At 36.0% G+C, this 23,664-nt stretch overlaps 2 protein-coding genes across 3 annotated transcripts; one reads left to right on the top strand and one right to left on the bottom strand.

Moving 5' to 3' along the window:
• Positions 1 to 8,614: 8,614 nt before the first annotated feature.
• LOC132059721 (trihelix transcription factor GT-4-like) lies at positions 8,615 to 17,769 on the top strand. 2 transcript variants are annotated; one of them, XM_059452459.1, is made up of 4 exons: positions 8,615 to 12,642; positions 14,014 to 14,139; positions 15,909 to 16,133; positions 17,352 to 17,769. In XM_059452459.1, exons 1-4 carry the CDS (start codon positions 12,624 to 12,626, stop codon positions 17,558 to 17,560), a joined length of 579 nt encoding a protein of 192 aa, XP_059308442.1. In that variant the 5' UTR covers positions 8,615 to 12,623; the 3' UTR covers positions 17,561 to 17,769. The 2 variants fall into 2 exon arrangements, with proteins under 2 accessions (XP_059308442.1, XP_059308441.1); XM_059452458.1 differs by having other exon boundaries at positions 8,615 to 13,543.
• A 1,320-nt stretch (positions 17,770 to 19,089) lies between these two features.
• On the bottom strand, positions 19,090 to 22,306 carry LOC132059720 (F-box protein SKIP14-like). The gene is made up of 2 exons (XM_059452457.1): positions 20,569 to 22,306; positions 19,090 to 19,795 (listed from the first exon to the last, which is right to left on the bottom strand). The coding sequence occupies exons 1-2, from the start codon at positions 21,619 to 21,621 to the stop codon at positions 19,256 to 19,258; spliced, it is 1,593 nt and encodes a 530-aa protein (XP_059308440.1). The 5' UTR covers positions 21,622 to 22,306; the 3' UTR covers positions 19,090 to 19,255.
• Positions 22,307 to 23,664: the final 1,358 nt, after the last annotated feature.

The raw sequence follows: 23,664 nt of genomic DNA, 5'->3' as shown, positions 1-23,664 counted from the left end.
CGGTCCAGATGCTCCAAGAAAATCAATTAACGTAAGCTGACAAAGGCACCCGATGAATTCGGAAAAAAGATGCCCCCGAATATAATAAGCAGGTACAAACGGGCATGACGATCAACAAAGATCTCGCGCGGGGTGCCGTCATCAACCGGATCAAGACCCTCCAAATAAGTGCAGAGTGCACTAATCAACCCGACTGCTCAAATCTAGCCGGGCAACAGCACGAAGTGGGGCGAGCCTAGTCAACTCGTCGCCCACGTCCGACCGAGGAGGCTCGTACCGAGTGTATAGTGGCTCTCCATCTACCCACAATCCAAAGAGGACCTCTACATCCTGAAGTGTAATCGTGGCCTCACCAGTGCGAAGATGGAAGGTATGTGTCTTTGGCCTCCACCGCTCAACCATGGCTGTGATGAGCGCCCAATCATGCTGTACCCGACCAACGGACACGCAACGGTAGATGCCGCCCGAAAAATATATCCAAGACGCGAGGGTGGGGGGTGCTCGCGTAAAAGAGTCCAAGCTCTGCTGGCTCTCACGGGCGAGCCTAGTAGATATCCCTATAGTACCGACCCATAATAAGTCTGACCTATGATTGTCTTGCAAAGACAATACTGATCTATCAGAGGGTCCCGGGTGAACAGAGGGCCCCGGGTAATCATCGGGCCCCGCGTGAGCATCGGGCCCCGAGGGAACATTCGGATCCATGAAAGAGTCCGGTCTGTACAAAACTAAATTAGTCATTATTCTTGAAATGAAAGATAAATTATATTAACTAATTAATAATTTGTAGGGAATATGTGAATTATGTAGTATTATATCTTGTGAATAATTAACATGGGATATGCATTTTAATATGTGATAGTAAGGACACATATGTGATGGCAAAGACTTTTAAGTTAATTACTTTTGAATTATGTGATGGCAAAGACTTGTTAAGTTAATTAGTTTGAGAATCGAAATTCAAGCAGAATATTTGTTTGGAACTCTATTTTGAATATGTGATATATTTTTTAGTTGACCAAATAGCCAACACAACTACGATAAAATTAAATTAAAAGAGTATATTCGTCGACCACATATTTTCCTACAAACTTTACATTTTTTTTGCTAGCTTATGTATTTATGAAAAGAAGAACTTTAACTATTCTTTTTAAGATAATCTTTTTTTATTTAACATATATATATTCACGCTTTTAAAATTATATAGATAACAATTCATAATCATTTACAACTTGTCTGGATGGTTGTTACCTATTGTATTATATTATGTTGTTAATTTAAATACAATGTTTGTTTTGATTGTTACTTTAATATTATTTTTATGCAACGACGAAAGGTCCTATTTTATGTAACCACTGATTTGGTCCTATACAATACGACACAATATGAAAAATGTCAAAACAATACATAACAATCATCCAAACAAAGTGTTAACAACATAATAATTCATTACCAATCAATTTCTTTTAATTCATAAACAATATTTAACAACTAATAAATTCATAATCAATATTTAACAAAATAATAATTCATTAACAATTCATAAATAATTAACAAATTAACAACTCATAAAAATATAACAAATTAACAATTCATAAACATTTAACAAATTAGCAAATCATAAACATTTAACAAATAATTAATTAAACCAAAAAAAAAAAAAAAATCGGAACACTGGCAAAAGCCACTGCCCAGTCCGAAAAAGAACCAAAAAAAAATTAATTTTTTTTTTTGGAAAATAGCAAGGATTAAATGTTAAGCATGCTTAGAATATAATGTATATAACAAAATAATAACAAAAGTTCATAGTAGAAAACCTTAATCGAAGATTTTTTGTAGAGTTATTTTAATCGAATTGTACGCCGCTTTTTCCCAAAATTTGAACTTAGAATCTTGCTCCTCGACTTGAATATACCGAGAATCTAAACTTTCTGACGAAATTTAATAGAAAATGACGTTTTTGGATGTGGACCACCTCATTTTTTTCGTCAATGGCGGTTTCTATTTTTTTTTAAAACCACTAGAGGACCGGTGGTGGAACCCGATGGGTTTATGTCGAAGGATATAGCGCGATGATTTTTGCATCGCGCTTAGTACCGTGAGAGAATAAGCGTTATAGCGCATTAAAATATCTTGCGTTATATGTGAGAGAACATAACTATAAATTAAAGAAAATATCAAGGCTAAAGCACTTAACGGAGCTATTACGGTTATGCTTTTGTAGCGCAAAGATTTTACTGCGCTAAAGGTACTTTTGTAACATTTTTTTTGTTGGGGTATTTTGGTTCAAAAAAAAAAAATTTAGGGCATTTTTGTTCCACACCCCCGTGTACCTTTCTTGGATCACTTTTCAAAGAGAATTATTTGTCCCTCACAAATACTCTCCCAGGATAGAATGAAGCAAAGCCAAAAAATAATGTAAACAAATCTCTGAACACACAAGAATTAATATTGCAGTCACTAAGCTTATGCAGTTTTTCTTAAGGAAGAATATTGATACTTTGAGTATTTCTTATGATAGAAATATTTCAGGATGTTCTTCTATTTATAGAGGATGGTTTTAACCCTTGAACCTGAAACGATGCACCTTAAGGGAAGAGATGCATTGTTTCATGAAGAAATGTACTCTTTCGTAAAAGAAAAGTACTTTTTTCTTTTTCGCAGAAAGAAAAGTACTTTTTCTTTTTGTCTATTCCTTTTATTTTTTTCTTGAAAATTCCAACAATCCCCCATCATTTTCAAGTGAAAATAACAACCCAACACTTCCTTTAGAAATTAAGAGAAAAGTGAATCCATGCATAAATAAAGTATCTGGCGATTGAACTTTACATTAGTGGAATACAAATTTTATTAAGCTGAATAGTCAAGTAAGACAAGTCTTTTGAACCGACCACCATTTTGTAAAATAGAATGTATCTCGCAAATGAATTCTATTACATTATTCCTTTATAACCAACACCATAAGGCCTTGTGTTCCAATCCTCTCGCGAATGCATAGAAACCAAACCCGAGCTTCTTGAAGCGGCCCACTTCGCATCCACATAGGTAGACCCTTATTAATGTGCTCCTGCAAGAGCAACCACCAATAAGTCTATTAAGAGTTTATAAACTCAACCTAGTTTTAACAAATTGCAGGACAAAGCACTTACTTTGGGACGATATACCAAGTGCTATCAACCAATAAAGAATGTTGTCACTCATTGAACTTGAGACTGAACGTTGTATCAAGCGTCAAGTTGAGGCTTCATCCTTACTGGTCTTTCTTTATGGGTTTTAACCCCATCCCCCTTGATGTTCTCAACACCAAGTCCCTTGTTAATCCCTTAGTTAATGGGTCGGCAAGATTATTAAGTGAATGTACATAGTCAACCATGATCACTCCATCTTCAATTAATTGATTTATATAACTGTGTCTAAGGCCAATATGCCTAGACTTTCCTTTAAATATATGACTGTACGCTCGGGTTAAAGTGGCCTCACTATCACAATGGATAGAAATCGGTGGCATGGGCTTAGGCCACAATGGAATATCAAAAAGCAAATTTCTCAACCATTCCCCATCTTTATAAGCGGATGACAAGGCTACAAATTCTGCAGTCATAGTTGAATCAATAAGACACGTTTGCTTCTTAGATCCCCAAGATATCGCGCCCCCACCAAACAGGTATACCCATCCACTTGTTGAGGAATAATCCTCTTGATCAGTGATCCAACTTGCATCCAAATACCCTTCTAGTATAGCGGGATCACTACTGTAATAGATGCCATAATCTAGCATTTTCTTGAGATACTTTAGTACTATTCTTATAGCATGCCAATGATGCTCACTCGGATTACAAGTATATCTATTCAACTTACCCACTGCATACGCAATGCCGGGTCTCACACTAGTCAGAGCGTACATCAAGCACCCGATCAACTTAGCATACTCAAGTTGAGCAGTTGGCCTTCCGCCATTTCTTTCCAATTTAAAACATGGATCATACGATGTAGAAACTGGATTACAATCAAAATGACTGAATTTCTTTAACACTTTCTCAATATAATGAGATTGTGTTAAGGAAAACCCCCCCACCATTTCTAATAATTCTTATACCAAGAATGGCATCCGCTTCTCCCATATCTTTCATTGAGAACTGAGCAAATAGAAATCTTTTGGTGGTCTCTATCTGTTCTATGTCGGTCCCAAAGATCAACATATCATCTACATACAAGCAAATGAAAACTCATTTTTCTTTTTCAAATTTTGAGTAAACACACTTGTCTGATTCATTGATTTTAAAGCCATTAGAAAAAATTACTTCATCAAATTTTTATGCCTTTGCTTAGGGGCTTGTTTTAGCCCATACAAGAATTTTACAAGTTTGCAAACTTTCTTCTCTTGTTCTTTAACTACAGACCTCTCAGGTTGTCTCATATAGACTTCCCCTTCCAATTCACCATTCAAAAATGCAGTTTTGATATCCATTTGGTGAATTACTAGATTGTAAATGGAGGCTAGTGCAATAAGCAACCTTATTGTGGCTATTCTAGCCACGGAAGCATAAGTATCAAAGTAGTCAATGCCGTGCTTTTGGGTAAAAGCCATAACTACAAAGCGAGCATTGTATTTATCCACGGTACCATCTGCTTTTAACTTATTCTTGAACAACCATTTACCATCTATGGGTTGCAACTGGGTGGAAGGTCTGTTAGGATCCAAGTATTATTTTTCATAATGGAATCTATCTCATCTTGGATAGCCTCCTTCCATAACGGTGCATCCGGAGATTGCATGGCCTCACTAAGTGTAGTGGGTTCATTTTCCATATTATAACAATAAAGAATTTCATTTTCAATTTTATCAGTTGAACCTTCTACTAAATAGATGTAGCAGTCATCTCCATATGTGTTTTCTTGTCTAACTCTCTTACTCCTTCTTACTTCAATAATGTCATCTTGATTTCCATTATCTTGAGAAACTAATGGTTGTGAATTAGAAGGATTTGGATCATTTGGAACAATATCTTTTGGTCTAGGAATTGATACAAAGCTATTTTCGTCAAAAATTGCATCTCTTGATTCAAAAGACGGTATTAATTGAGTACAAATCATTTGGTTCAATGACCAAAAACCTATAGGCTTTGCTATCTTCATCATATCCTATAAAGATGCATTCAATTCCTCTTTCACCCAACTTTTTCCTTTTAGGTTTTGGGACTTTAATTATAGCCCTACATCCCTAAACTTTGAGATGACTCAAATTTGATTGTGTTTTGTTCCAAAGTTCATATGGGGTTGTTGAATTTCTTTTATTCGGAACCCTATTAAGAATATAACAAGCCGTTAACATGGCTTCACCCCAATAACCATGACTTAGGCCTGAGTTAGACAATAAAGAATTAACCATTTCCGTTAAGACTCGATTTTTCCGTTCGGCTACACCATTTTGTTGCGGTGTAATGGTGTCGTTACTTGATGCACAATAGCAGTGCTTTGAACAAATGTGGGATTATAATATTCCCCTCCCCCATCGGTCCTTAGACACTTAACAGAGTATTGACATTGCAATTCAACCTCAGTCTTGTAAATTTAAAAAAATTCCAGTGCTTCATCTTTAGAATTTACAAGATAAACTTTGCAAAATCAAGAGTAGTCATCAATGAATGTATAACATATTTCTTTCCTCCAATTGTAGGAGTACTCTGAAAATCACGTAAGTCACTATAAATTAATTCACGCAACTTAGTACTTCTCTCAATATTTGAAAAGGATTTTCTTGTGATAATGCAAGTTTTACATTTTTCAATATCCACATTCATTATCGGTATCAAGCCGTATTTAGACATATGCCATAATGAAAAATTAGAGTCAAGCATGTAACCAGAAACTTAGTACTTTAATGAACGCAAAATGATCTAGTAACAAAATTATCACTTTCCTGAATTTCAAAATATTCTAGCAACTTTCAAGTATAAATATCCATCAAAATAAAGGAATTCCTAATATATCATCCCGCAACTTGAAAATAAAATTCACATGATATTTATGCAACATAGTTATAACATGATAATTTTCTTTTGCGTGGAATAACAAATTTATAATAAACATATCAAATATGTTATTCTAAACTTATTCAGAATGCATTTCATGATCATCACAAGTGAGTCATCTACCCTAATATTTATGAAATTAAATTTCACAAAAATCATAATGTACTTTTTTTTTCTTTTTGCAGAAAGAAAAGTATAATTTTTTCTTTTTGCATAAAGAAAGGTAGAAATTCATAAATAAATAATGAGTGAAGTTAAGAAAGTACAGCCCGATATTTGTCCGATTGTTCTTCTTGACTCATCATTTCGATGGTCAAAATCAAAGTCATTGCCTTCAATAGAAACCTTGAAGAGAACGACCGCATACTTTGATCCAAAACTTTAAGTTAGCCTTGAGATCCAATTAAAATATTCCTCAATCTAACTTGGATCAATAGCACAGTGATAGCGCCGTTTGACTCCGATCAGAGGTTGATTACATTCTTGCAAACCCTAAAGGTGCCTTGGTCTTATCTAATGTGTGGCCTTGTGCCCTGGTCTTATCTAACGTGTGGCCTTCAACTTTTAAATGTAAATTTAATCTTGATGTGTCCATCTTCTAGTAAACCAAGGAAATATGGAGACAACCTAATGTATTTCACTTCTTCAAGTCCAGCATGATTTTTTTTTTTTTTGGGTGACTCACTCCATTTCTTGTTTTTATTTCCTTTCAAAACCATTGTCAAATGAAATTAAATCAGAGATATTTAATCCTTTTGATTGTTAGAAATTGTGTGTTTGTGGTGAGAAATCTGGATATACTTCAAGCCGTGTACCTTTATTGGATCACTTTCCAAAGAGAATTATTTGTCCCTCACAAATACTCTCCCGGGATAGAATGAACCAAAGTCAAGAAATAATGTAAACAAATCTCTGAACACACAAGAATTAATGTTGCATTCACTAAACTTATGCAACTTTTCTTAAGGAAGAATATTGATACTTTGAGTATTTCTTATGATAGAAATATTTCAGAATATTCCTCTATTTATAGAGGATGTCTTTAACCCTTGAACCTGAAACGACGCAACCTTTAGGGAAGAGATGCATTGTTTCACGAAGAGATGTATTCTTTCAGAAAGAAAAATACTTTTTTCTTTTTGCAAAAAGAAAAGTACTTTTTCTTTTCATCTATTCCTTTTATTTTCTCTTGAAAATTCCAACACGAAGGGCAATTTTATACTTCTCTGTCCCAATTTATGTGATACTTTTCGCTCTTTGAGAGTCCATGTGATTAAATTTTGAAGCTAAATCGGATTAGATTAACTCGATATTCTAATATTAAAATTTATATATTTGAAAATTGCATGAAAAGTATTGCTCTCTCTTTCAATTTATGTGAACTTGTTTCCTTATTAGTCCATATAAAAAAAATCTTTTTTTTTTATTTGAAAACAATTTACTTTTATGCAGGTTTAAAAGTATTCTCTACTTTTTAAACTCCGTATCCAGTTAAATAAGCTCACATAAATTGAAACGGAGAGAATATAAGTTACAACTTTTCTCATGTCAATTTGATAAAAAATTATATCTTAAAATGTTGATTAAAATTTATTCAATTTGAATGTCGAAAAGCGAAACGTATTACATATAAATTGGGACGAGGAAGTACCGATTTCAATAATTCAGGGAAATTTTGGATAAAGTCTAGTAGTAAATAAAATAAAAGGAAAATAAAATGGCACATGGATTAATCAACACAATTAGCTTTTGCTTACCATCATCAGATTAGGCTATAGTCCTTTTATGCCACTTCACTATACTACCATGTATATTCTACGACGAAGAAGTGGTTGAATTATTTGAGCAAGTTTTGATTAGGCTAAACAGAATCAGAATCCAAAATGGGGTTCCCCAAATTTGGTATTAGAAGAATATTGATGAAAATTTTGAGGAAAGAGGAACAGAAATGAAACCCAAAGTTGATTTTTCGTTCACTTTTCTGGAAAGGGTTTGTACTATTATTTCTTTATAGATTCTCTTCTTGGTTCAAATTGGTGTCAAAGCTTTCTCAAGTTTTATATGTATGTTGCATGTTTGGACTCTTAAAATGATTAAAGATGGATTTTCTGTGTAATGTTTAATTTGCTTATTTCTCTTGCAACCTTCTTTTGAGTGTAGCAACTTGGTTGGTTGGTGAAGCTACTCCTCCCAGTCCACTTTACTTGTCATCCTCACTGAAAATAGATGGTCCAAAATAGTTGTTATTTTAGAAAATCAAAAGATAATTAAGTACATTCTTTCCATTTTTCCCTTAGTAATGATTATTCTTGGAAGTAATAAATATTGACTAATTGCTTTGAGTATCTCACCTCCGTTACTACTATGACTACAATTATTTATTGAAGAGAGATTAAAGAGAGAATATTTATTGAAGAGATATTGACATTCTACATGATTAAGATAGTAAATAAGGGAATAATAGTCAAAACACATAGTTTCTTAAGGGACGTGTAAAACAAGTAAGGTGGACCGGAGGGATTACTACATACATTTAGTAGACACACTCAATCTTCGCTATCGTAATATTGGTAAGTGGTCTCACTTTGTTTGGTGCTTATCCAATTGGTTGATTGTGCAAGTGTTACTAATTTTTAGGGCTGGGGGTTGGGAGGATCATCTTGATGCTTCATCAGAGTTGCATTAGTTCAATATGATCCAAATAGATGACTTTCCTAGTTATGTTTTCCCTCCTTTCCTGTTAGTTTGAATAAACTGTAAAAATTAGTTAGAAGATCAACATGAGCTGCACATGTTGGTCAAGTGGACTGTAGGCTGTTACCCGCAAGGGTGGCCGGGTTGATTGAGCAGAAGATCTCCCTGATGGGGGTTCGTAGGTTCGAAATCCCCTGCATGCTTTCTCGGTCGAGCTAGTCGCACGGGGCTTGCCTATTGTGGATTGTCCCTGGTTTGCAGGCTGTTACACTGGAGCGGGGTTTACCCTATGCACACCCAAAGGCTAGCGGCTGCGGGTTCCCTTGTCAACAAAAGAGGTGACTGTAGGCTGTTAGAGTTAGTTATAACTAGCTCTCAGATTCTCTCCCCCCAAATTTCCTGTCTATAAATAATTGCAGTCCTTCATTGTAAACCATCTGGGAATATCAAAGATCAATAAAACTCTTCTCTCTCCTTTTCTTTCAGATCTGAGCTCATCTTCGAGTTCTTGAGTAAGCTGTTCAAGAACAATTCTTCTCATTTGTTCTTTAGGCAAGCTCGACTTTTTTCCATTTTTGCCTTTAATATTCAGAAACATATGATTGGTATCAGATTAGCCAGTGATTCTTTGACCTGTGTCAATGTGAGATCACAACACACATATGCAGGGATTACCTAAGGAAGTAAACACCCTCAAAGGCTCGATGGAAGGTGTAGTCAGCTCTGTTGCTGAGTTGCCCTAAACTGTCGATGGCAAGGTCACACATGCCGTGGAGGAAATTAAAAGGATGTTGCTAGGCAATTTGAACACTGTCGCAACTCCTCCACATGTGAATTGGAGGAGAATAGAGGTCCAGCAAATGGCGATCACAGAAATGGGAACTATCAGTGGCCCACCTGTGGGTACTAAGAGGAATTTCCAAAATTCAGTGGCCATGGCTTTTAGGATTAGCTATATAAGTATGAGCAATTCTTTGACGTGGATGAAACTCCTGAAGAATCAAAGGTGAAGTTGGCTACTTGCAATTGGAAGGGAAGGCCCTTCAATGGCATCAATCATTCATGAAGCATAGGTTGACCGGGAAGTGCCTCGGTGGTGTGAATATGTGAGATGCCTTTATGCTTGATCTGGCTCGGTAGATTTCAAAGACCTCAGGTAGGCAACTTCTGTCCAAGATTATGTAGTTCTTTTTGATGAACTGCTTACTAGAGTTGAACTATTAGAGGATTATGTTGTTAGTTACTTTGTGAAGGGTTTAAAACCTGAAATTGGACTTCCTGTGAAGATGTTAGAACCAAGGACACTAGCTGAGGCAATCGGTTTAGCCAGAACTCAAGCACAAACCTTAATTGTGCAGAGACAGGTGTTTCTACAAGTTCAGCAGTTCTTCCCAAACCCAAAATTGTTCCCAGGTTTTCTTCTGCAAATTCTTCTCTTCCACATAATCCCAATCAACCCTCTAGACCTACTCAATCCTTCTTTAAACCTCAAAAATCTTCTTATGGTGGTGCTAAGCCAAACTATAAATGCTAAACTACTGACGCCAGCTGAAATGGATGAGAGAAGAAGCAAAGGCTTATGTTTCAACTGTGATGAGAGATACAGTTTTGGCCGTGTGTAAAAATAAGAGGCAATTTATTTTGTGGAGGTGGAAGATTGTGATGAAGAGATTGTCAATTTGGAGGAAGATGTAATAAATGATAGTTCGGGGAGACGGGGACTGGAAACTGACTGTGAAGGTGCCATTCTTCCCCATGTGTCAGTCCATGCTATGAATGGAGTTCATGATTTCAGGACCATGAGGGTAGTCGTTTCAGTTAAAGGGAAAGCAGTTCATGTCCTGATTGATAGTAGTTGCACTCATAACTTCTTAGATTTGAACATTGCTAAGAAGTTAGGTTGTGTCCACACTACTATCTCACCTTTTGCTCTATCTGTGTCTGATGGAAAGAAAATACACAGCAACTATGTGCGTAAGAACTTAATCTGGAAGATGCAAGGTGTATCTTTTGCTATGACATGTTGGTCCTGCCCAAATTGGGGATGCAACATGGTCTTAGGAATCCAATGGTTAATTACATTAGTGTATATTATGTGGTATTTCAGGAAACTAAAAATGGAATTCAACATCATGGGTCATAAGGTGTCTTTGAGAAGTATTCAGCCTCCTGCAATCAATTTGATCCATCAGAATGGCATGAATAAACTACTGGCCAAACTGACTTATCTATGATATCTGTGGGTGTTTTCAAGGAGGAGGAATGAGCAGAAACTGGTGCTAGTTTGCTTGCTTTAGATGGTCATGTGGACCAGGAAACTGATGGAGAATTGCAGCTCATCATACAGAATTACAGGGATCTATTTGAAGTTCCAAAGGAGTGATCTCCTCGAGATTGCATGATCATAAATCAACTTGAAGGAAGGAACTTCCCCTATAAATATCAGGCCTTATAGATATGCATGCTGCATGTAATGTTAGTCTGTGCTTGTCCACAGACACAAAAGGCAACACAGGAGCGTGCATTTGGTTGGTTCGATCGACTAGTTTTCCGGTTTATAAATAGGCAAACTGATCATTAATTCGGTTTGGATATTTTTTTCCTACTTCTGTTTGGTTTTGGGTTTGTGCCATTTTGGGCTTTTTGTTGATTGTTTCAAATTTCACATTTTTTGTTTATTTGTAGATACTTAATTGAGTTATTCTTGTGAATTAAAATTATCTTATAGAATTTAAAGAATAAATCTAAAAAATTAAGAGAAAGTCTAATTTTTTAAAATATATAAAAAATATGTTCTGTTTTTCTTTTCGGCTTAAAACTGAAAACCAAGCCAAAAAGGAAATTTTTGAGAAATGAAAACCGACATCAGCTAAAATACCATACAAACCAAACATTAAATTGAAAATTTGGACTTCTTGGCTTTCCAGTTAAACTGTATAATGCAGGCTACTTGGCAAATAGGGTGCTGCTAGTGGCTTGCGCATATTCATTGTGATCTGTGTTTGAGTTTATGCAGGCATGAAACCACAATTTATGGTGTGTTTACTTGAGATGTTTGGTTTTATCAAGCAGTAAGTAATGATGGTACGATTGATTGGATCGTATTAATCTAATAAAAGTTCTCTAATTGAGTTGAATTTTCTTAGAGTTGCATAATCGATATAAAGGATTAAATAAGTTTTTGATGTAATGACACGGAACTAATATAAAAAAAAAAAAAATCATCAATAGAGACCAATATGTTGAATTTCCCATCCGTAAAAGACATACAACTCTTGTTTCTCTTTCTATATCAATAGTTGATCAATCAAGTATACCTCAATCCTAGATTAGTTGGAGTTTATGGTATGGATCCTCCATATACATTTTTCTCTATTCAAGTCCATCTCATTTCAATTGAATAATTTGCCTTTTAGGGAAAACTAGGGATTCTCTAAATCTATACATATCCTACACAGAACAACTTCCTTCCAGTGTAGATTTACCCCATCCCCTTTTGTCGCCTTCGATCATCCTATTCACACCTATGAATTGGTGCATCTAAAAGTCTATGTTTGACGTGGCCAAACCATCTCAGGCGAATTTCTATTATCTATAGTCAATCCATTAACTACACCTAAATAAAAAATAACCTTCAATAGTCTTTAAGAAAATTTATTTAATGCCGAAAATATTGTTATCAGTTTCTAGCTGGCTACAAAGAACATCTGCCAGTCCTGTATTTTGTTGTTAGTGCATGATGCTTATAAGTATTTGTTGTATCTCGAAAGACATCTGCCAGCAGTTTTACTTTTCATTCCGACTTTCTTCTTTTTCTCTTTTGCTGGGGAGTGGGGGTGGGGTTGGTTTGCAATAACGCTTTAGGTAGCGGCGACAAGCTTTTGTTTCCTGCAACTTATGGATCGCAAAAGCAAAGGTCTGTGATATCGGTCACCCTTCCACTATCTTCTATTCTTTTAGTAATTGTCTTCCTTTAATATTTAATGTATCTCCATCTTTTTCCCCTCATTAATGGCTTGGCGTAAGTAAGGCTTCTTTGTGACATAGATTGTTTTGGAAATGAATCACTGGATGATTCTTCAAACTAACCATATGTATCTCTATATTTTGGAAATGTATCTCTAATATTTAATGTATCTCCCATTTTTTTTTCCCTCGTTAATGGCTTGGCGTAAGTAAGGCTTCTTTATGATATAGATTGTTTTGGAAATGAATCACTGGATGATTCTTGAAACTTACCATATGTATCTCTACATTATTCCCCTTTAGAATGGATGATCTTCTTAGATGCCAAAAGTGGTGGTGGCAGGTGAGAAGGGGGTGGTAGAGGAGGAGGATGGCATCCTGGATGGAGTCAGTTAAAGTTAACAGATGAGTGGGTTGAAGGAGAAATAAAAAAGAAGGGTAAAAGACAAAGAAAAAAATGAAAGTTTACTCATTTACCCTCATAAAGACCCTTTTTCTCATAGAAGGGGAAACTTCCTCTATTTCTAAGAGTTGGAGGGGAAACTTGCAACAAAAATGGAAAAGTTGTAGGGGAACCTTCAACCAATTTGATAGTTGGAGGGCTTTGGTGTACAAGGATTTGAAAGTGGAGCATCGTGTGCTCTTTACTGAACAAGCTTCTTTACAGTTTTGCCTGCTTGATTTTTTAATTTCTTCTGTTCCAACTTCCCATAAGTATCTCTTTGTTGTACTCTCATTTTACAATAGTCATATCTTAATGCTATCATTAGTTTCTTGTATTCATCAAAGGCTTTTTGTGGACAAGCTTCAATAACATGGATCAGCTACTTGTATGGTTAAAAGTTACTTTAGTAAGTTTGACAAAACTGACATCTTTTTTCTTGCTTGATTTTCTTTATATTTTGAGTCAAAACAAGAATTTATTGGTAGACTTAAACACGAGCACATGCCTCAAATAAATCACTTGATGCGGATTAAAGTGAGGTCTAATATTAGTAAAACTGTTCTCAACCTAGAAACAAGTTACATCCATCTGATTTCACAAGGAGAGAAGAGGGAATATGATTCGAGAAGAGGGAATATGATTCTATCCATCAGATGCATCAGCTCTGAGTCCATACTGCAAATAAATTATTTTAGTATCTCCTTCAATGGGAACTAAATTCTGGCAAGATTATTCTGGATGACCACAATGGCTGTGATATTATTTATTCCCTGAATCTTTCTCATGTTTTCCAAAAGACATGTAGGAAAATATTTTTGGGGGTTCAATTGCAAGTTACCTTTGGGAGAAAACTTTACTTCAATTCTTGATGTACAGAGAATGGAAGGCCAAGTCAAAACATAGAAGGAAGTTTGGATCACGATGCAGAACCTGCACTTGAGGTTTCACCTTTGCGTTGGAGACCAGCGCCTCGGAATGGTTGGTCTTGGCATTTCAATTCAGGTTTGAAGATCCCTTACTCGCTCCTATAAAAAAGAAATAGTCAACTCCAAATAAGGAAAAAAGAAAAATAAACTGAGTTCAAAATTTTCAAATAACTTTTTGAAGCTAAATCAAATAATATTTAGGTCTTCTTGGCTTTTATATTTTTTCATTACTTAGGCATTATCATTTGTAATATAAGCACAGATTATGTTATAAATTATGTGATGATCATAGGTTACTTAATTCAAGTGTATGTTATAAATTATGTGATGATAATAGGTTACTTAATTTGTTCAAGTTCTTATTTTTTGCATGCTTGTTAATTAGTAGTGATTGCTACCTCATTAGGGTAAGCAAGGTAAGGCCTAGCCCTCCTTTTTTGTACTTCTCTCTTTTGAGGATTTTTATTCATTATTGATAAAGACCTCTAAACACACTGTCAAGTGGTATAAATTCGCTCAAAAGAAAGAATATTTACGATTTTCCTTTCTGGGGAGGTTCAGTCAGTTGCTTTGTTGGTTCCTGCCTCGACTCTTTAATTGTGTAGGAGCGAGCACACGGGATAAATCGTACCAACAAAAGTCTCCGTAATTCCTTTCAAAATCCAATATTTAAGACATCTATTCCCATATATGTTCCAATACTAAGGCTTTTATTTTGATGGCATTCTAGCTTGTAAATTTGTTTTTCTTTTGGAATATACCGCTCTAGTTTGTTCTTTAGTGTATAGCAGTGTTGTTAAAGGCGAGCGCCTTCTCGCCTTTGGCGAGAGGCGTGGCGAGGCGAGGCTCCATCGCCTTTTATGGCCATGGCGAGCAGGCCTTCAAAAGGCGACAAAAAGGCGAGAAAGGCGCTAATGGTGCCATGGCGAGGCGCCCAGTTATGGCGAGGCGAGCAGAACTTTTTTTAAAAAAAAAACAATTAAAAGAAGTGGAGGACTTAAAATGAAGTGGAGGACTTAAATAAAAATAGCAGCTAGGGTTTTTTGTTTGCCTCCTCCTCTCTTCTCCTTCAAGGTTTCAGGTACGTCTCTTTCTCCTTCTTCTTTTTCTTCAGTTCTTCTTCTTTCTTATTTTCGACTTCTGCTTCTTCTTCTGTTCTTCTTCTTTTTTTCCGGCGACAACTGCCCTATTTCCGGCCACCTCTGTTTTTTTTTTTCCCTTCTTCTATTCTCTTCTTCTTTTTCTGTTTTTTCTCTGTTTTTTTACCCTCTGTTTTTTTCTCCTCTGTTGTTTGCTCTGTTTTTTTCTCCTCTGTTTTTTCCTCTGTTTTTTTTTTTCTCTGTTTGGACCAGTGAGGCAGTGGTTGTTTTGCTCCTATTTTTTCTGTTCAATAATTGTTTAAATTTTGCTATACAGTTATAAACAGTAGGTTCAAATTCAATGGACTTTTAGTATTGCACTATTGCTTAAATTTTAGTGTTGCTTGTCTTGTCACTTATGAATTATTGAGTCATTGACTCATTCAAGTTCTAGACTTTTAGTATCTACTATCTAATTTTAATTTTTGGAATTGAAATATTTGCTAATATGTTATTGCTAGTGAGATTTTGATTATTTACATATGCAATTAAATATTTTAATTTTTTGGTATTTATTGGCGCCGCACTTCAAAAAGGCGAGCGCCTCGCCGCGCGCCGCGCCTTAAGGCGAGGCAAGCCCTTGTCGCCTTTTGTCGCCGCGCGCCGTCCAAAACACTGGTGTATAGAGCTTTCAGGTGAAAATACTGTTACTTCTAAGGTTAACTTTGTCACAATGATTCACACGCATTCTCTTCTCTTTATGCAGCTGAGCGGAGTGACTCATTTAAGGGTAGGGTTATCTCAGTCAAGTGGGGAGATAAAACCAAAAGAATTGGTATTGATGGCACAGCGGAAGCCATCAAGGAAGCTATTAAATCTGCTTTCATGTTAAGGACAAAACGCGCATTTTGGTTGGAAGATGAAAATGGTATTGTTAGAGCAGTTGATAGAGATATGCCCTTGAGGAACTACACCCTACATGTTGATGAAGGTAATATCGTGGTACTACTAAGTACAAACTTGTTACTTGCAGATCTGCCAGAATAGTTACAATGATATCTGGTATTTTCAATTGTCGAGTATGTTAAGAGAAAATATGTGATCTATAGCCAAAATCTACCATAAATAAACATAGAGCATCTGGCATTTGCCATTAAGTAACTTATAGATCAATTGTAATTGGTATCCATATTTTTTATTATTTGCGTGAGTGATGTACATTCCCTAGGATATATACACAAAATATCTTCACATTCAGGGCAGGGGTGGCTTATCCCCATTCCACCTGCTTTGAATTGGTGGGAGCAAGAGAAAACTCCATAAGGTGACACTAATCGCATTTTAACTTATAGATCAATTGTAATTGGTATCCATATTTTTTATTATTTGCGTGAGTGATGTACATTCCCTAGGATATATACACAAAATATCTTCACATTCAGGGCAGGGGTGGCTTATCCCCATTCCACCTGCTTTGAATTGGTGGGAGCAAGAGAAAACTCCATAAGGTGACACTAATCGCATTTTATACGCTAAACCCCATATTACGACGTCAAGGTTCCCTATTTTTTTTTTTTTTTTTTGATAACCATGTTGTCCGGGCCAGCTTGCGTGCACCTCGACTAATTCCACGGCATACCCGCAACAGGTACCAGGTAACTCTGTCCACTAAGGCTAGGACAAATGGAACGAAATCATCTAATGTTTTGATCTCTGCTGGATTTGAACCTGAGAAGACCTGATGGTTCTCAACCCACTTCGTTGACCACTAGGTCACAAGCAGGGTTCCCTAATCATAGGCAGCCCTTATTGTTAGGTTGCTTAAAAGCTCCTCAGAAGTAAGCCAAAAATGGAAAAGAAGAGAAAAAGTTACTTCACAGTAGACTAGCACAAAACCTTTCCTCAAGTTATTAGACTACTATTGATTGGTAAAACTGTTTGGTTATCCAGATTTTTGGTAGATCACACTTAGTTTATGCGAAAATGAGTAAAAATAAAAAGGAAACATTATTAGAGCTGCTTCAATATAGTTTCGCTTGCCATATTTGGGCATTCTGTGAGTGTTTTAACAGGAAAATCATCGGTCTTGTGTAGAACAAAAACCTTTTTGGGAAAATTATTCATGTTGTGCAGAATAAAAAACATGTTGGCTATACCTTACTCCAATTAGATACTGGTTCCCTCAATCTAATGTGATTCTTGGTTGCAGGCTTGACGATAAAAATCTGCATGTCTGAGAAGGCAGATGACTTGCCAGTTCAAACAGAGGATAAAACCTTTTATTCTGAGGATGATTTTCACGACTTCTTGTCCCACCGAGGTTGGACACATTTAAGAGAGAAAAACAGGTATCGCAGTATTGATAGGATGGATGAGCTTTGTGCTGGTGCAGTCTACCGTGGAGGCAATTACAGTTAAGAAGTGCCTCGTCCGCTATTGTTACTTTTAGCTCAAAGCTCATTTTGTTGGGTGAAGCTGTATTTTCTAAATAGTCTTATGTTAGGTGTTATGCAGGAAAGAAATTGGAGATGTTTTGTAGGTAAAGCTACAACTGTTGACAATATGCGTTTGTCTTTTGGCACTCTGGTGAAAGTTAAGAAAATGCAATGAAATTTCATTAGCCAGCACTGTTAATGCACAAATATATTTGCGTCTTAGCTTGTGATTGTTTTAAAAGCATTTTGTTTGCTGTTGTTGTTTGGAAGTTAACGAGTTAAGCAGCTTAAAATGAGACGAGCTACGTGCACGCCTTCAGCTTTCCGATGTTCGATAAGTTTTTACTTCCTCCCCTCTAATCTTCTAAATGTCTCTTTCCTCTTTTGGCGCCTACTTTCACTTGGCATATCTAAGACAACAAAATTAAAGAATATTTTAGTAAAATTTACATATTTTTAATTTAAGACCATACGGTTCAAAAATCTTGTTTATTTTGTTATGCTCCATGGCAAGTCAAAATCAGACAAACAATTTGAAATGGAGGGAATACTATTTAGTTATCGCGTGGTTTTTTATTCTTCAATGTGTATTACTATCACTTGTTGTTGTACTCTCTCCGTCTTAAAAAGATTGTCTTACTTTTCTTATTAATTTGTCCAAAAAAGATTGGCATATTTCAATATTTAAAAACAATTGAGTTTTATGAGATGATTTACAGTCACAAATATATAAAGCTTATTTTGAAACACACATTTCAAAAGTCATTCCTTTATTTTTTAAACTCCGTGTCATGTCAAACTAATAAAACAAAAGTGAAAAATTTTCATGGCCACACACTATCTCGACGCGGATTGTATTCATTCACCCCCATATACACAGTACAACTTCATCCCATTTTCTCATTTTAGAGCTAAATCTCTTCACCATTCTCACATGGCTGGTGAATTCTTCAAGCTTTTCAGATGCTTGGACAAATTTGGAGATCCACTTAATAAACTCTTCAAGTTTATGTTTCAGGCTTTTATGGTTCAAATAGGCGAATTTAGCGAAGCAAAAATTTGATGTTTTGGTTTCAAAGACGCTTAAATATCACGCGTTTAATTTTGGTAGAAATTATTTTGAGGGATCAATACACCTTTTGCTGAGGAAGAGTTGTTCGAGTACTGGCCTAAGTTGAAATGTCAAAGTAAAAATTGGAGTAAAGTACAATGCGCCCCGATTTCTATAGGGGTCGTTTGGTTGATGGATAAGAATCTCGGGATAAAATGTGAGATAACCTATCCTGCGTTTGGCAGAGAACTTTTTAGTTCCAAAATTATTTCATCCCCCCATTTTAGTATAAATGGGGGAATAAATTATCCCGTATAGAAAGTGAGATAAATTAATCCCATCCGATATTCCAACCCCCTGAAATATTCTTGTCTATCCCATCTCACCCACCAAACGACCCCTTCAAGCACAACTACCATCTACTTTATTCAAAGCACTAAACATTGAATTGAAATTTGAAGTTTTGAACAATGAGTGAATGTATATTATTTAGCTGAAAGCAGTTCAACAAACAAAACAATTCAACTGGTTCGGCAAGTCTTACACAAATTGATAGCAGTCACAAATGTTCTTCCCTCGATAATTATCCAATTAAACATGTAGATAGATAGCACATAGATTTACTCCTCAGCAATCACACTTTGATCTCTCCTTCACAGGAACCAGCCACTCCCCTCCCTCCTGCTCGTCTTCAAGCTTCAATGGCTGCTTAAAGCAATCAGAGCAAAGCAATTCCAAACAAAAAGTTTCCTCATATTCAGTGTTATTTATACATCTCCCACATTCGCTACACCGTAAGATGCAAAGCGAGCAGGCCCTGCATTCTTGAGTAGCTTCGTCTTTCACTTGGCAACCCTCTGCAGGACAATCATAGACCAACCTCATTTTTTCACATCTAGGACATATTTGAACGTCAATAGCCCGATCGTCATCAGATAATCGGTAAATATTCCATCGAGAAAAGAAATGGGGTTTGTAAACATTTTGCCCCGTCTGGCTATCTGCACCTAGAAGGCACCTGAGTTCTTCAACATGTTCATGAGTTACTCCATAAAGACCGCCAATTCTCAGGTGCTTTATACCCATCATACCTCTTTGACAGTTATAAGACTTCAACATATTTACAATGCCATCAACACTGAGTCTTGTACATGCAGGAACAAATAGCTGCATGAAGTAAAAACAAGGATTAATGAGCCCAACATTGTACATTAACGCACATATTATTATTAAAAGGGACCTTGTACCGACGAAAATTATTAGTAGCAAAAGGGTACTGATCCTGCACTCAACAGGTATGTCTTGCAAGAGTATTTAGCACAAGGCACAGAAGAATGGAAATGAGGAAAGAACAGAACCAAACAGCCTAGCATGCATCTGCCAGCAACCAGTAGGAACATCAAGGGCATCAATCTAACAGATTTGTGTTTCCATAAACAATTCAAACCTCTACAAGTAAAAGCTAAAAACCACTGAAACGTGGATTTCGACTCCTCAGTTAGGTAATGCAAACAGTACAATGACTACAACTTAAAACAAGGGAATGATGGTAATAGAATCCCTCTATCACCAACTACATCCAGACTGAGTCATTAGACAAAACATGTAAGAATCATGTATTAAATCAAATACACAAATATGTAACGGTGCCATGAATAAGAGTGCATTTAGGAAGTTCAAGTTAGCTCTAAAAGATATTCAAGCTGCAATGTGAGAGACATCAGTAAGCAATTTATGTCATTCTTCTGACCAAACATTGGAGTCTTTCACGTAATACTCAGGAACAAATGGCATAATGCAGCATCTCTTAGTCCCGAAACAAAAGCAGGTGGTCATTAGATTGTGCTAAAGAGCATAATATTAACATCAACAAGCATACGACAACAATACCAACATAGTGAGTACTGCAAACTAAAGTAAAATGAAGATGAACAACTGACCTTTGTCAAACGTGGATTAGAGTCAAGTACCCGCCTCAAACCGTCATCTGTGATGCGGGAACACTCCAACAAACTCAAGCATTGTAAGTTACCTTGAGCCCTGCTAGTCAATTGCAAGAGGATATCGTCACTGATCTCATTCAATGGGCTTTCAATGTGAATGCTCCTCCATAATAAAGGATCATTCTTTACAGTCACCTGCAATGACCTACAAACACTTTCTACATTCAAAAGATCCTTCACTCCAAGGTAACCAAGAGCAAAAGATAAAGCCTCATGAGGGGCTCCTTCATCTTCACCAACAGAGCAAGACGTCGCACAAGCCGCTGCTTCCATAGTCTCGGGCAAAAAACTGCCTGAACCTACATTATTATTGACACCTGCAATGTCCCCCACATTGCAAGCTGAGCCAAGACCAACATGGGCCAAGGCATCCCTCATATCTCTCTCCCCAATAAACCAATTAACTTGATCACCTCTATTCAATTCAACATTGCTCTGACTCTTCAAAAATGTCGACGGGTGCTTGTCGGATTCTCCAAAAGTAGCGCATTTTTGGAGAATCCAACACGGGTGAGGCATCGAAAGTGAAGAGTCCGCGCAACTTAGGTCATCAGACCGAACGTGATGACTACTAGGGAATGATTGATGGAACCTCATAGCATCATTCCAAATATAATTCAAACCCGCAAACAAACCATAGTCCTCATTATTACTCGGACCAACATGGTTATTTCTCCTACATCCACCATAATCAACTCCCAAATCCTCAAGCCAACCACTAATAGCAGTAATCGTCGTGCTTATATCCATACCAAATGGATCAGCAGGTAGAAGGTCTACGATATCCTCCGATACCGACTCTGACGAATCACAGTTCTCTACTCTTTTTCCCCCATAACCGTAATCAAACCCCGACCGGGCAAAATTCTCCACATTTTTCTCAGGAACACCCTCAACTAAATACCCATTAACAATTCTCATCGGCGATACCAAATTATCCTCAGATATATGTGCCGGAAAGACAGGCCGATGCGAAAAATTCAACGCCATTTATCGTTTAGATCAACTCTAAAAACAGCTAAAACGAAAACTCTTCTCTAGAACACCTAAAAGGATTAATTTTTTTTCTTTTTCTTTTTCTTTTTTTTTTTTTTTCTTTTCTCTCTTTTTTATTAGATTCAATTAACAAGGAAACCCTCAATTTAGGATGGTAAACTAAAATCTCAACGCACCTAAAATCTCACCGAGCTTCTTGTAAAGAACCCTAAACAAATCTGAATAATACAATAAAATCGCAGTTTTTCCAAATTTTTTTTTAATATACAAAACAATAAGAAAGAATGAATGAATATTTGGCAGATTATACGAAAAAACTTAACAAACCTAGGGTTTGCAAAAGAATGTGGAAAAATAGAATAATTAGTAACGATTAGAAAGAAAAAAAAAGGATAATTGGGAGAGATTAAGACAACTTGAATTAGCGTACAAAACAAACCCTAATTTGCTCACAAAAAAAGAACACAATCGACAGATAGAAAGGCTTTAATTTCCTCGGGGGAATTGAAATGAAATTTCTTTTAAATCGAATTGAAATTGAGATTCGAAATCTGTCGATCGAGCTCAAAAGAGAGAGCGAAATATATATAAAATAAAAAGAAAATAGTTTTGTGTGTTTGGGAGTAGAAAAGAAAATAAAATCTAAGGGTACCTGATTTTGAGGTGAGGGGAAAATGAGAGGGGGTTGAGGGGGTAAGGGGGAATTGTGGAATTCTGTATGAATTAGGAGAGCTGAAAACCAAACCGACACGTGTCCGGTGACTAATTCTTTTGTGTATGCATTAGGAGAGTTAAAAAGAAGAACCGACACGTGTCCGGTGACTAATTCTTAGAGGTAATTACGGTAAAAGTCGTGGCGGGAATGGAATGGTATTTCCCTCCTTAAGTTTGGACTCTATTTTTGCGCTTCTACACTCGTTATCCATATCGCCTACTTAGGGATTGTTTGGTAGGACGTATCAATAATATTGGAATTAATTATGATGGCATTGTTTTTTATTGACATTGTGATTTGTTGTATTAAATGAATAGGATGTATTAAGATACAAATAATAATACTGAATAAGGTGGATTAGAATAGGAATGATACTTGTATTATGTTAATATCATGATTTGCTATATATAAGAATAGTATCGAATAGAGTGTAAAATTAATACAAATATTAGTTATACATAAGTTGAAAAATACTACCAAAAAAGAATTATATAATCTAAAAAATAATACGTATATTATTTTCTCTAATATGTTCTGCCTAACGACCCCTTAATATTTTTCTTCTAGATATTTTGTATTACTACTCAGGAGAAAGGAGCACATCCAACTACAGTTGGATGTAACTAGGGGTGCTTGTCGGTTCGGTTCGGTTCGGTTTTGTAAATTACTAGTTCGGTTTAACGATTTTCGATTTGAAAATACGCTAAACCAAAACTAAACTAATAAGATATTCATTATCGGTTTTCGATTTATCGGTTTTGGTCCTTAACGGTTCGGTTTTCAGTTTAACCAATAAGAAAATAGTCCACTAATTTATTTACTTTTACTTTCTCTTATTTTCCTTTGTTCATACACTGCCTTCATGCATAAAGTCTACACAAAGACAAAAACTATAAAATACATCATCGTAGCAATCTTTTGAAAATAAAACAAGGGCAGTTCTTAGTTCATTTGTTCATAAACAAGGCCAACTTCTTCAAGAAAAACACCAGCAGCAAGACAAACTATAAAATGCAAAAGAAAGCAGTAAGCAGCACCACCAACAAGCCAACAACTTCAAAGATCCAAAGCTGAGAGAACTCGCAAGCCGTAGTTTCGTTTGAGAAGTGAAGGAGAGAAGCATCACAAGCCCTAGTTCGTATGAGAATTGAGAGAATATAATTAGAATAAGCGTGCCAGCGGTAAGTAATATAGAGATAGGGTTTGTATTTAAAAATATAATTTAAAGCCACTAATATATAATTAGGGAAAAAAATGTAATTCTAATACTAAGCTTATTTGGGTTATTTGTTTAACCGTTAACTAAATCCTTAAAATCAAAC

Source organism: Lycium ferocissimum, chromosome 6, assembly GCF_029784015.1.
Source record: "Lycium ferocissimum isolate CSIRO_LF1 chromosome 6, AGI_CSIRO_Lferr_CH_V1, whole genome shotgun sequence".
NCBI classification, from domain to species: domain Eukaryota; kingdom Viridiplantae; phylum Streptophyta; class Magnoliopsida; order Solanales; family Solanaceae; genus Lycium; species Lycium ferocissimum.
This window is presented reverse-complemented; position numbering and strand designations above follow the sequence as displayed.

Excerpts from the sequence above, each read along its gene's own strand:
- LOC132059720 (XM_059452457.1), bottom strand. The coding sequence starts at position 21,621 with ATGGCGTTGAATTTTTCGCATCGGCCTGTCTTTCCGGCACATATATCT. Across the intron at positions 19,796-20,568 it reads CTAATCCACGTTTGACAAAG|CTATTTGTTCCTGCATGTAC; the intron begins GTCAGTTGTTCA and ends TACTTCATGCAG.
- LOC132059721 (XM_059452459.1), top strand. Across the intron at positions 14,140-15,908 it reads GTCTTGGCATTTCAATTCAG|CTGAGCGGAGTGACTCATTT; the intron begins GTTTGAAGATCC and ends CTCTTTATGCAG. Across the intron at positions 16,134-17,351 it reads CACCCTACATGTTGATGAAG|GCTTGACGATAAAAATCTGC; the intron begins GTAATATCGTGG and ends TCTTGGTTGCAG.